Here is a 12,988-nt window from a genome sequence, read left to right as displayed (position 1 = left end):
AATATCCACTATGTAAATATGACAGATTTTTGTTATAAAGTGAACTTGCTTTATTATCACTAGGAAAATTTTCTTCTTTTAGCTCAAACACCCTTTTAAATACTTTGGCATCAATACAATTTAAACTCTACAGGGCTGGCAGGCTTCTGACAGAGGACAAGATGAACTGTTTGATAGAAAGCCTTAAAGGGGAAAGGAAGAAGAATTTATATAACACCTACAATGTACCAGGCCCTGTGCTAAGCACATCTTACAAACATTTCCTCAGTTGATCTTCACAATAATCCTGCAAGACAGATGATATTATTGTTCCCATTTTACAGCTGAGGAAACTGAGGCAAATAGAAATTAAGTGCTTGCCATGTGTCACACAGCTAGTAAATAACTGAGGCCATATTTGAACTCAGGTTTTCCTGATTCTATATCCAGTGCTCCCTCCACTATTCCACCAGCTACCTCTAAGACACTGCATTTAAATAAAACCTCTGAGGTCTAAGGAGAAGAAATCCAAGACTTACATACCTGGAATTACATAAAAAGACTCAAGCTGTTCTACAGTCATAGTGAATAACAGTAATGGCAATAGGTGTATTTGATAGTATTATTCTACACAAAGGAAAACTGCCATCCAAATTCTTGCCATAAGTAGACAACAACTTAAGACTGACAGCAAGAAGGGTGATGTCCTCTGAAGATGAAGACATGACAAGAATCATCCAATTAAACAACAAGCTATGTGGGTGATATAGGGAATGTTAAGGCATCGAAACAGTCACTGAACTTGTAACAACTTCATAAAGCATATAAAATCATTCAAGCACCATAAAAAAGACGATGAGATAGGCAATATTGCAAAGACTAAACTCCAAACACCACTGGGACATTTTCTCATTCACGGTTCAAAGAAGCATCTTTCAAGAAAACTCACAGAAGTTGCGGGAAGAAATGGACCCATGATCAAAAACCCATTCCACAGGAAAGGGAATAACAAGAGAATGACGGCCAAAAAGAGAGGATACACAAGTAACAACATTAACAGAAGCCCATCAGAAAGGCAGAATTATCTTCCATTATAACTTCAGAGTCAACAATTATACATTGATTGAACACACTCATGAAGAGAATGAAGCTTTGGGTCCGCAGAAGCTGAAATCTGCAATAAAAACAGCAGGACTTAAAGTAGGGAGGGGGATCACAGGTAAGGACTGTCCCACATACAAAAAACAAGTAGCACAACTTTATCACCAGTCACTTCTGGCTCCCTTCTATACAGACTCAACCAATTCACTGAAGTAATGGTCAAAACTGGAAATATGCCATCCATTACTGTATTGGCCAGTGGATCTAAAGAACTAAAATATTCCAATTATCTAATAAAAGACATATTATTTTACAACCTATTAAAGGATCAGTATTCTGTGGACTGGATGATAAAGATAATGATCAAGCCTATTCTATGGGAAATAGATCCCATTAGCTGAGATAACAATAAAATAACTTTAAAGTTTTCTAAAAATGTTTTTGGTATCAAAAGGGAAGTGGACATTCTCACTCTGATATGGCTAGAACCACAAGCTAACATAGGAATTTCAGTCAATCAGAAAATAAGCACTTATTAAGTAAGTATTTTCTATATACCACGCATTTGCTAAGTACTAGGAAGACAAAGAAAGGCAAAAATGACCACAGTGGAAACAAGCATTTTTTTCTTTTTTCTTTAATAGTATTTTATTTTTTCCAATTACATGTGAAGACAGTTTTTAACATTCATTTTTGAGTTCCAAGTTTTCTTCTTCCCTCTCTCCGCTTCCCCTAACCTAAAAAGGTAAGAAATTTGATAAAGGCTATATATGTACAATCACGTAAAACATATTTCTATATTGGCCATACTGTGAAAGAAGAAACAGAACAAAAAGAAAAAAACACAAAAGAGATAAAGAAAATTATAATAGTATGCTTTAATCTGCACTGAGATTCGATAAGTTCTTTCTCTGGATGTGGATAGCATTTTCCAGCATGAGTCCTTTAGAAATGAAACAACCATTTATTAAGCACCATGTACTAGGCACTGTGCCAACTCCAGGGGGAATACAAACGCAAGCAAAAAGAAAGACAATCCTAGCCCTTAAGGAGCTTACATTCTAATGTAATGGGAACAGATAAAGGGAGCTGAAAAGCATAGGGGAGGAGGGATGAAATGAAGGTAAGGGCCTGGGAGTAGTCAGTCCAGAGGGGAATAATGGCAAGCCAGCCTAGACCCCTTCACCAAAAAGAGGTACAAGAGAAATTCAACAAAAGAGAAGGGGACAGGTATAGCAGAGGGATATCCAGGGTAAGTAGGCTGCAAGCATGATAGAATGTCTAGGGCAAGGAGGCCCCACAAGGGCGAAGGGAAATTACAGGATGAGAAAGCAGTATAGGTGTGATTTTGAAATCCAAAAAGCACTAGCAACTCTTAGGGGACCTAGAAATAACTGAGGACCCTTTCTCCTTCCACATTTCTACTGAAACTACTCTCTCCAGAGGTATCAGCTTTTTAAATTATAAAATCCAATGATCTTTTATCAGGCCTTTTCCTTCTTTAACCTCTTTGTAGATTTCAGCAATGCTGACCACCTACTCCTCCTAGATACTCTCTTCTTTGGCTTCTGTCACTCTACTCTTTCTTGGTTTTCCTATTTGTTTGGCCATTTCTTCTCAATCTTTTGTTTGCAGGATAAGCATTCATTTCCTGATCCTTTTAGTTTAGATACCCACCAGGTTCTATCTGGGGTGAGAATTTGGTAACTATGTTCCCATACTTTATCTAAATTTCCCTACTGCTAGAGAGAACTACCAGTCAATCTCTTAGTCACCCAGTTTGCAACCTCAGTCATGCTAGAGTCTTGCAATCTCCTTCACTACTAATCTCCCCTCCACACCAAGTCTTACCAAATCTTGGTGAGTCACTACAATATATCTCACACTATGACCAGACTGGACTTGTGCCAGGAATTCAGTTTTGGTTCAACATTAGGAAAACAATAAATTTAATAAATCACATTAACAAAAACAACAAAAATAAGATGATATCAACAGATGATGAAAAAGCTTTCGATTAAATATTTTTTTAAAAAATACTCATTTCTTAACAAAAAAACACCAAAGCATAGGAAAATGGACTTCTCCTTAATATGACAGAGTACCTATCTAAAACCTAGAGCCAGAATTATATACAATGAAAAAACGTTAGAGACCTTTCCACTAAGACAAAAGGTAAAGCAAAGATTTCCAATATCAACACTACAATTTGCTATAGCTCTAAAAATGCTAGCCATAGCAATAAGACAAGAAAAAGACATTAAAAGAATAAGCAGAGGCAAAAAGGAAACAAAATTATTTCTTTTTGCAGATGACTTGATGTTCTGTTTAGAAATACTCTGGAGAATCAACTAAAAAAAAATAATTGAAACGATAACTTCAGCAAAGTAGTGAGATAATAATCACGGTTAGCATTTAATAGTAGTTAGCTTTTATATAGTGCTTTTAAGGTTTGCAAAGTGCTTTACATGTGTTAACTCATTTGACTCTCATTAACAAGTCTGTGAGATAGTTGCTATTACTATCCCCATGTTACAAATGAGGAAACTGAGACTCAGAGAGGTTAAGTAACTTGCCACAGATCACATAGCTAAGTGATTTTTGAGGTAGGTGCTGAACTCAATTCTTGCTGACCCCAAGTCCTAAGCTCTATCCACTGTGCAACAAAAACCCATACAAATCATCAATCTTTCCATATATTACCAACAAAACCCAGCAGAAAAAGACAAAGAAAGAAATCCCATTCTAAATAGCAATGGGATATATAAAGTATTTGTGAGTCTATCTATCAAGGCCCACAGTGGAACTATATAAATACAGCACTCTTTAAAGAAGTAAGACAAATCTGAATAACTAAAGAGATATTAATTGCTCATGTTTGGGCCAAGCCAATATCAAACTATATCAGTGGTGCCAGTTTCCGTGACATTGAGGAAATCACATTATCTTAATCAAAAACAAAGATATACCAAAGGTATCTCTTTATGCTTCAACTAACATGCTTTCATTTAAATTTCATTACTGGTAATTCTTAACTCTCATTTAAAAGCACTGACCAAATACAGAATGGGTTTTTCTTGTGCTCTTCACATAATTTGAAAAATGACTGAACCAAGTGATCCACTTGAATGTTGATTACAATAACTGAAAATCAATCAACAAATATTTATGTATGCCACACATTGTGCTAGGTACTAGGGATACAAAAACAAAAAAGAAAACAACCCTTGCTCTCAAAACCTTATATGCTACCAAAAATAGTTTTAAGACTCCAAATCTGTGTTATGGAAATAAAGCCCACAATAGATGTTCCCCCAAAAAATAGAAAAGCAAAATACCTCCCAGTTAATTGGGAGGCATTTTGCTTTTCTATTTTTTTATTATTTATTATTTTATTATTAATATGGCACTCAAGCTAGTGTTGTCAGTCATTTTCAGGGGAAAAAATTTATTAAAACTTCCACTTTTCACGTTCATCTTATCCTCTACTATGTACTTTCAAGATAAATATTAAAGAGGAACAACCTATAGCTAACTCACAAATTAGTCTGAGAAATAGTCTTGCTTAAACAGTAGTCACTTTTGATTAACGATCATCCAATACATCTACAATTATGAGGCAATGTGGCATAATAGAAAGCGAACTAAATATGAATTTATAGAAGTGTTTGAATCCTAACTCTGTGACCTTCAGCAAATCACAATTTTTCTGGGCTTCAGTTTCCTCACTTGAAAAAGGAGGTTGGATCAGATGATCTCTAAAGTATTTTCGTACTTTACTGTATCTACAACCTTTATGTTGCTTATAAGAATCACCTTGATTTAGCACACTTTCTGGTTTCTGTTTCTGTAGTAAGTGATTTGCTTATCTATTTAATCCTCCATTATTGCCATTCTCAAAAAGAAAATTCTAAATTTCAACAAATATTGATTAACAACCTATCTATGCACAGAGTACAACACAAAGTCCTGGAGAACATACAAATATGAAATAAGGAAAAGTCTTCACCTCAAAGAGTTTGTAATCTCAAAAGTTTATGATTAAGAGTATAAAAAGTTTATGAATGCTTACAACATACCAGTAAATGGACTTTTCAGAAAATAAATGTGGCATCTGTAAAATATAGGGTAATCACAATAAATAATGAAAACAAATCTACCCTATTTAATATTTTCACAAAAAACTCATCAGCTTATCTTAGAATGAGTTTTCATTTTAAAGAATTTTTATTTATATGTTACTGAAATACAAATAAATCTGGCACAGTGTTCTGATTTCCAATAAGTTTTTTAATCCATAATAGTTATTGTTTATATTTGTACTTATTTCTCTGGGTGGCATTATTAGTATAAAAAGCAAAAAATAGCTGATTACTTAAAATACCTCTCCTCCCTAAAAAGCCTCATTTTTCAATAGCTGCTTTCTTGATAACATTTAGTTCTAGTATATAACTGGTTCTAATGTGCCTTGAACTTGTTGATAAATTTTGACAATAGCTAATGTAGATGGTAAATTATTAATCACAAATATTGAGTTAATTTCTATGATTTCATATTTCAATATAAAATGTTTATTTCTTACAGCACGAGACATAATAAGCACTTACTAAGTGCTTTTTGAGTAACTAACTCTACTTTTTGCAAATGGAGAAAAAGATAATTTTAGAAGTATGAGAAATGACATTTTTTTTAAAAAATGAGACATTGTAAATATCGATGAAGTGTTAAGATTACCTGCAATACAATTCCTACTGAAACAGAATACAAAATCATCATACTAACTATAATTCTCTAATGTCCAAATTCATATTTAAAACAGAAAATACTACCTTCAGATTAGCTATTAGTTATCAGACTATCTTCAATACGTACTATAATCATAATAAGGAAGGAACAAGAAGACATTCAGAAATTACACTTCATAACACTGTATATATATAATCTTCCTTTCTGGGAAATCAACATATAAATTACTATAAAATATTTAAAAGCTATGTGACCTTTTTTCAAAAGGTGACAGTCCTTCAACATAAGTTTCCCTGATCAACTGATTTTCACATACACACTATACCTCATATTACAGTTTTTAATGTGCCTATAATATCAAGGAGAAAAATTAAAACATTCATACTAAGTTAATTATCTGACTTCCAAATTCCTAAATGATTCAAAATATCAAGCCAAAATGAAGTACTTATAGCAAACACTGACCTTCCTGCTGAAATGATTTTAGAAATCACCTCACACTGTATAAATGTTATCACTATTGTAAGAAAACGTCAATATATCATATACTAAATTGCTGAATTCAAAGCTGGGGAGATTACAAAAAATGTCTATCAGGTGAAAATCTCAAAGTACAAATGTCATCTGTCAAACATACTTTGAAGACATATATGAAGACATCATACAGAACAAGAGTTAAACTTTTTCCCATTGACTCCTTTGGCAATTTAGGGAAACCTATGGATTTCAGAAAAATGGTTTTCAATGCATAAAATAAAATACATAGAATTTTAAAAGGAAGCCAATCATATTGAAATAGTTATCAAGTTAGAAAAAAAATAAAAATCAAATTCACAGACTCCACATTAAGAACGCCTGACACAGAAGACTCAAGTCAGAGTCTTTAAAAAAAATACAATGGTATCATAAAATTGAAAATACTGTTAAATATAAGAAGTTGTTACAAATGTTTTTGTAGGTAGACCATAAATTCACAGTACAACTTAGAATACCAAAAAACATTAGTATGGAAGCAAGGCCTATTAACTGAATTTCACTGGTCATGAAACATGGTACTTATAAAGATTAGTAAAAATGAATTTCAGTTATTAAAATTGTCATAAACTTCTTACAGATACAAATATGTACAAGACTTGATTCTCTCTCATAGTTTTTCGAAAAATATATACCTTACTGAGCAGAACAACTTGGCTTCTTTGAAGTTTTGTATACATATATATGTATATGATGTATATGTGTGTGTGTGTGTGTGTGTGTGTGTGTACACACACACACACACACACACATTTAAATGTAGAGGAGACAGAAAATTGTTCTTCCCCATGCCTCACCTTCCCACAAAGAAATATCAGCAGCTTTTGTCTCCATACATAGTTTTTTTTTTCCCTAGCAAGGAAGGAGGGCAAATCTTTGTTTGACAAAACCTTTTACCAACTCTCCCAAAGCTGTCCCTTTCTCTTCACCCCTACTGCCACAGTCTTACTTCAGGCTCTGAACATCTTTTACCTAGGTCGAGACTAGATTACTAGCAATTACCTAGATTACTGCCAATTCATCTTCTGGGAGCTCTTCATCTCCAACTATTCCATATTTCCACTGCAAAAGTTATCTCTCGAATTAACATTCTGACTATGCCATACACCCATCCCACTAAAGATTTATGGATACTTAGCCTCTGCTTCAAAAGTTTTTAGATAGATACCCCTAGAACTTCTCAATTCCCCCTATCTACCTTTCTACTTCTATCAAGTCAAAAACTCTCAATATTTCTTTCAAATATATAATCCACATTATTCAAACTTATATCCCCTTTCCACAATGCAAGCTCAATTACACATAATACCAATAAAGTAATTGTATACTTAGCGAATTTGTTCAGTCGGTTGCATCTGTCAGCGTTTTTAGATTGCAAGCCCCTAAAGGGTAAAGACTGTATCTTTGCAGATACTTTGTACAATGCTTCTATACTTTTACTGAACATTCCAGCCTCCATTGTTAACTCCTGATGCTGGCTCTCTTACAGGGCTTAACATTCAGAAGGTAGAGTGTAGGATAAACAGAAGAACCAGTTTACATTCAATCACAGATAATTTTGCAGGCAGATTCTTTGTTTTAACTTCACTAATTCCAGGAAACCTGGATGAATCTCAGCACCACTTAACAGTTTCAGCACCAAGAGGAAAGACCAGCGCACCTTCCGACTTGGGGGTTTCCTTCTGAAAAATTCATTTGGACTAGCTTCTCTGCCAGGGAGCTTTCAATAAGAAAAATTAAACAGACCCGAGTATCAGCATCACTTACTCAGGAGGGAGGGTATCCCTTTCCACATAATGAAAATAATCAATAAGCGCAAGTCTGAATTAAAAAAAAAAAGCCGGTACTTTCGGGTGTCTTTCTACCCAGTAGCCTAAGAAATTTTTCTACCTCAAAATAAAACGAATTGCAATGACTTTAGTCCTTCCTAGAGCACGATCTCAGCCTTGTCATGTCTGGCCATACGTCGGGGAGGGAAGTAGTGAAGCTAGGATTCTCATCCACATCGTAATTTAATTTTCCGTAAGTCTCAAAACCAGAGGTTCATCACTGAGTCTGCTTGTGTTTCCTTCAGGCCAAATACCAAAGATACCCGGGTCCTTTAACCCATCTCACCATCTCTTTATTACACAGAAACACAACTATAGAAACTGAAGCACAACAAAAAAAACCTCCAGAAATTATTCACTTGCTATTTATTTATCCTGGGAGTCGTGTCCTGCAGCAACTGCCTGCATATCGCCGAACAGAGGGCTATCACCCAAATATAACGCAACCGAATCAGACATGCAGAGCACACACAGCCTCGGAGAGGGAGGTAAACGCGGGCCGGAGGAAAAGTGCGCCTTTTACCAGCCTGGCCCTTCCACCAGCTGGGGGATGGGGATGCGTGCGCTAAAGAGGACTGGGGGAATCCCGAGCCAGGTGGGGGCCGGAGTGGTAAGAGACCAGGATGGGACCCCCTTGTCGGGGTAGAGCACAAAGCTGTTGGAGGAAAATGAGGGGGGTGGGGAGTGAAAAAGGTCCCTTCTCAAGGAGGCAAAATGCAGATTCCATCACCTGTTCCCAAGCAAGGTGCTTCCTCTCCTCCCTAGGGGAGCGACCGGCCAAAAGGTGACAGGTGGGGCGGTAACAGAGTTTGGCCAGGCGAGCACTCTCGATCGTGTCCAGCGAAAGCCTCGGTCAACCATGGCCGGAGCGGCACCGCAGCCGCCGGGTGGAGAGAGGGGATAGGAGGGAAGGGAAAAATCAGGGAAGGGGCGGACGCTGGATCTCTCCCTACTCCCCCCCACACACATACGCACACCACACACACACACACACACACGCACACACACACACACACACACACACACACACACACACACACACACACACGCCCGGAGGATGCGCTCCAGCCGGTGAGGGGCGCACGCAGGGCTTCCCAATGCGGGGTCCCAGCACGCCGGGCTCCCTCCCTAGCCGCACGCTCGGTGCCCCGCAGCGCCGGCCCCCGAGCTCTCCCTGGAGGCCGGGGACTCCGGCTCCGGCGTCGGCGGCGACAGCGGCAGCGCCGGGCCCTGACACGCTGCGGGGGCGGCAGCAGCTCCCAGGGGAGAGGGAGGGGGGAGACCCCCGGGGATACCCCAACCCCCGGCAGCGCCGCCGACTGTCTGTCAGTCAGTCCCCCCTCCTCCACCTCCGCGATCCCCCCCGCCCCGCTTCTCCCAGGGGCCGCAGAGAGGAGCCGCCACCGGCGAGAAGCCCGAGGCGGAGCCGGGGACGCGGCCGAGGGGGTCCCAGCATCCCCCACCTGCCGGTTACCTGTGAGGACCCCGACGCGGATTTGGTGGTCGTGGTTGGTGAGGATCATTCCCTCGGTCGCCATATTTCCCAGCGCAGTCACCTCACAGGCAGGAGCCGAGAGAAACTCAGGGCCCGGAGCGCGCGGGGCCGGGAGCGCGAGAGTGAGCGGGGAGGGAGCGCGCGAGCGAGGAGGAGGGAGGAGGGGGGAAGGAGGAAGAGGAGGAGGGACAGGGAGGAGGAGGGACAGGGAGGAGGAGGAGGAAAGGCAGGAGGAGGGAAGAAGGGGGGGCGTGGGGACTAGAGGCGACTTGGCACTGGCGGCCGCGAGGGAAAGGACGAAGAGGAGGAGGAGTCAGAGCGCGTGACTACGGAGATTGGGGGTCGAAGGCTGCAAGGGGGGCAAAGAGCCACGAGAGGAGGCTGGGAGGCCGGGGCAGGGGAAACGGGGGGGGAAGTTCGCTGACGCGCGTGCGCCCCTTGAGCACCCGCGCGAGCGGAGTCCGGGCGGGAACTGAGGACTCCTGGAAGAGAAGAGCCCCGGTCAGGCGAGGCTGGGGCGGCAGCAGCAGCAGTTGGGATCACACTCTCGGGAGGCACAGGACTTGGGGTGGTCTGTCGGAGAAGTGGGAGCCTCTGGGAGCGCGTGTGCCGGTGGGGAGTTTCCGGGGGTGGCTGAGGTGGCTGGGCCGGGGTTGGGGGGGCGGAGTCTCGGGCGGGGATGAAGAACCAGTGGGAGCGTGGAGAGGAGGTGGTGAGGGGCGTGACTGAGGGACTACACGGGTTAGGAAACCTGCACGAGCGAGAGACCGAACGTGGCCCCGCGCGCCTGCCTTGGTAGGCCGGGGGGTTGGGGGGGGGAGGTAAGTGGGAAATTGACGCGGGAGCGCGCTGAACGGTCATCCTAAAAGGAGTCCCAGACAAAAGCAATCCTCCGCCGAGCAGAGATTTTTTTTTTTTGGAAGATGCCACGGAACTCTCTCCCTAGTCCCCATCCTGTTCCTTTTGCCAGAGGGGTTGGGGGCGGTGCAGTCTCTGCCTTGGAGATCCTGGAGGGTGTTTCGAGAACACGAAGGACCTCTTGCATGTAGGGTAATCGAGGCGTAGGTTTCCTGTGGGTTGCACGCACTGCCCTTGGGGAGCTGTCGCCCACACCCCGGGAGGCGGGGGAGAGCCCTGTGGGGAGCCTGGAAGAAGCTTTGAAGGTTGCGTGGGTGGGATGAGGACGTCGAATACTGGCGGCACGGAGACGCCTGGGAGAAGAAGGTATCTCTTAGACAACCTGGTTTCTTCAGCGATGCACTTTGCGGTGATTCCTGGGCATCCCAGCAGCTTCGTGATTTAGCGTCATTTCCCTCCTTTAGCACTCCTGACATTCCTTGGGTTTCCCATGCAGAAAAAAAATGGGGAATAAACCTATTTACCGAAAGGAATGTTTGATTAGAGAGAAAAGAAAATTAGACAAGGGATTTTTAACCTGGGGTGTGTGAATTGGAGTCTATTACATATATATATATATACACACACACACATACATATATACACACTTGTGTAGATACATGTGTATATATGCATATATGTGCATGTGAATGCATACATATACACACGTACATATGATATAACTGGTTCCTTTATAACCCTATGTAATGCATTTTGAAACTTGGTTTTTGGGGTTTTGGGTTTTTTTTTTCAGAAGTGGTCTGTACACAGCCAGAGGGCTCAGCCACACACAAAAAAAGCTGGGATCCCCAGTTCTAGGCCCTCCTAATTGAATTGGAAATGGAATCCAGACCTTCTGAATTCCAGTTAAAAACCATTCTGTTAATTGTTTATGTGATATTACGACCCAATGAATTATCGCAAAGATAAACTCTGGTAATAATAGCTAGCATTTACATAGCATTTAAAGATTTGGAAAGCACCGTGCACATATCTCATTTTATCCTGACGACCCTATGAGGTAAGGAGGACTCTGAGGCTGAGAGAGGTTAAGCATAGGATCACAGAGCTAGTGTCTGAGGCAGCATGTGTTTGAACTCAAATCATTCTGAGTCAAAGTCCAGCACTCTTACCCACTGATCTATCCAGCTGCTTTTTATTTTCCTGTGCTTTCTATGAAATATGTAAACCCGTGGTAATTTTTTATTATTCTCTGTCACTCTTCCCTGCTGTGTTGGCACTGGGGATACAAAAAAAGGCAAAAGAAAGCCCCTGCCCCCAAGGAGCTGGTAGTCTGGTTATATAACCAATATGTATAAATAAGTTATATACAGGATAAATAGGAAATAGTTGAGAGAAAACATTAGAATTAGAGGGGTTGGGAAAGGCTTCTTGTGGAAGATGGGATTTTAGTTGGGACATAAAGCAGAGAAAGTAGTAGGCAGAGAGCATTCCAGGCCTGGAGAGTAGAGTAAGGTGTAAGAAGACTTGGAAAGGTAGGAAGGGCTTTGAATGCCAGAGCATTTTGTTAACTTTACCAGACCTGCACTTTAGGAAAATCACTGTTATAGTTGAATGGAGGATGGACTGGAGTGGGAAGACACCTGAAGCAGGCCGACTCAGTAGTAGGCTGTTGCAGTGATCCAGGCATGTAGTGATTAGAGCCCCGCCAGAGTGGTAGAAGTGTAAAAGAGAAGGGAACATATTGGAGGGATGTTACAGAATTGAAATCAACACGCCTTGGTGGGGGAGGGGGAGAGTTGTGAGAGATGATGAGAACTTGAGGATAACATCTAGGTTTCAATCCCCAGGGACTGGGAGGATAATGTCCTCTATGGTAATAGTGAAGATGGGGTGGATGGGGAACGGTTTAGAGGGAAAGATAATGAGTTCAGTTTTGTCCTTCACTTTTTCCAAATGGCATGATTTTTTAAAAAATCTGTTCTATTAAAAATTTGAGGTTGAAAAAAAACCCCAACATACCATTTTAAGGGAAAACATTTTAGTAGAGTGTTTTTTAGAAGCCCTTTGAGGTTAATTATCCTTCCCGTGACCCACACTTTAAATTTGTTTGTACACGTGTAAGAGGTGAACAGTTAATATGGTGGTGAATGAATTATTCCAGTGGAGCAGAGCCAATATTTTTACATTGTTCCAACTCTAAAGATTCAGTTGGGTAGGCCCTTAGTAAATGTTTAGCTCCATTGAGATAATGGAGGGAAACATAAGTGAATTCAACTGATAAGATAAATTAATTTATACTTATATAGCCCCATGTTGTGTGTGTATGTATATGTGAAAATACTTTATTCATGGATTAAAATGTCAGGTGGGTATAATGAACTCAAAACTTATCTATCACCACAGTCATCTCTTTATAGATATAACCTCTGAGAACAATTTTCTC

At 40.7% G+C, this 12,988-nt stretch overlaps 2 protein-coding genes across 18 annotated transcripts in view; both read right to left on the bottom strand.

The window, feature by feature from the left end:
- Positions 1-10,333, bottom strand: part of GPHN (gephyrin) — a 789,636-nt gene extending 779,303 nt beyond the window's left edge. For 8 of the 17 annotated variants that reach the window (XM_078151539.1, XM_021004812.2, XM_021004818.2 and 5 more), the window contains exon 1: positions 9,664-10,332. Coding sequence is in view for 16 of the 17 variants with exons in the window: in XM_021004812.2 (XP_020860471.1) it covers positions 9,664-9,727 (64 nt within the window). In the remaining variant the exon portion in view is untranslated. Of the gene's footprint in view, positions 1-9,663 lie in introns of all 17 variants that reach the window. The other 9 variants (XM_021004819.2, XM_078151538.1, XM_021004817.2 and 6 more) reach the window with 3 other exon arrangements.
- A 208-nt stretch (positions 10,334-10,541) lies between these two features.
- CCDC196 (coiled-coil domain containing 196) overlaps positions 10,542-12,988 on the bottom strand; it is a 35,304-nt gene continuing 32,857 nt past the window's right edge. The window contains exon 10 of the mRNA XM_021004750.2: positions 10,542-11,020. Within this exon, the coding sequence (XP_020860409.1) occupies positions 10,542-11,020 (479 nt within the window). The remainder of the gene's footprint in view (positions 11,021-12,988) is intronic.

Source organism: Phascolarctos cinereus, unplaced genomic scaffold (genome assembly GCF_003287225.1).
Source record: "Phascolarctos cinereus isolate Bilbo 61053 unplaced genomic scaffold, phaCin_HiC Scaffold_3;HRSCAF=262, whole genome shotgun sequence".
NCBI lineage: Eukaryota > Metazoa > Chordata > Mammalia > Diprotodontia > Phascolarctidae > Phascolarctos > Phascolarctos cinereus.
This window is presented reverse-complemented; position numbering and strand designations above follow the sequence as displayed.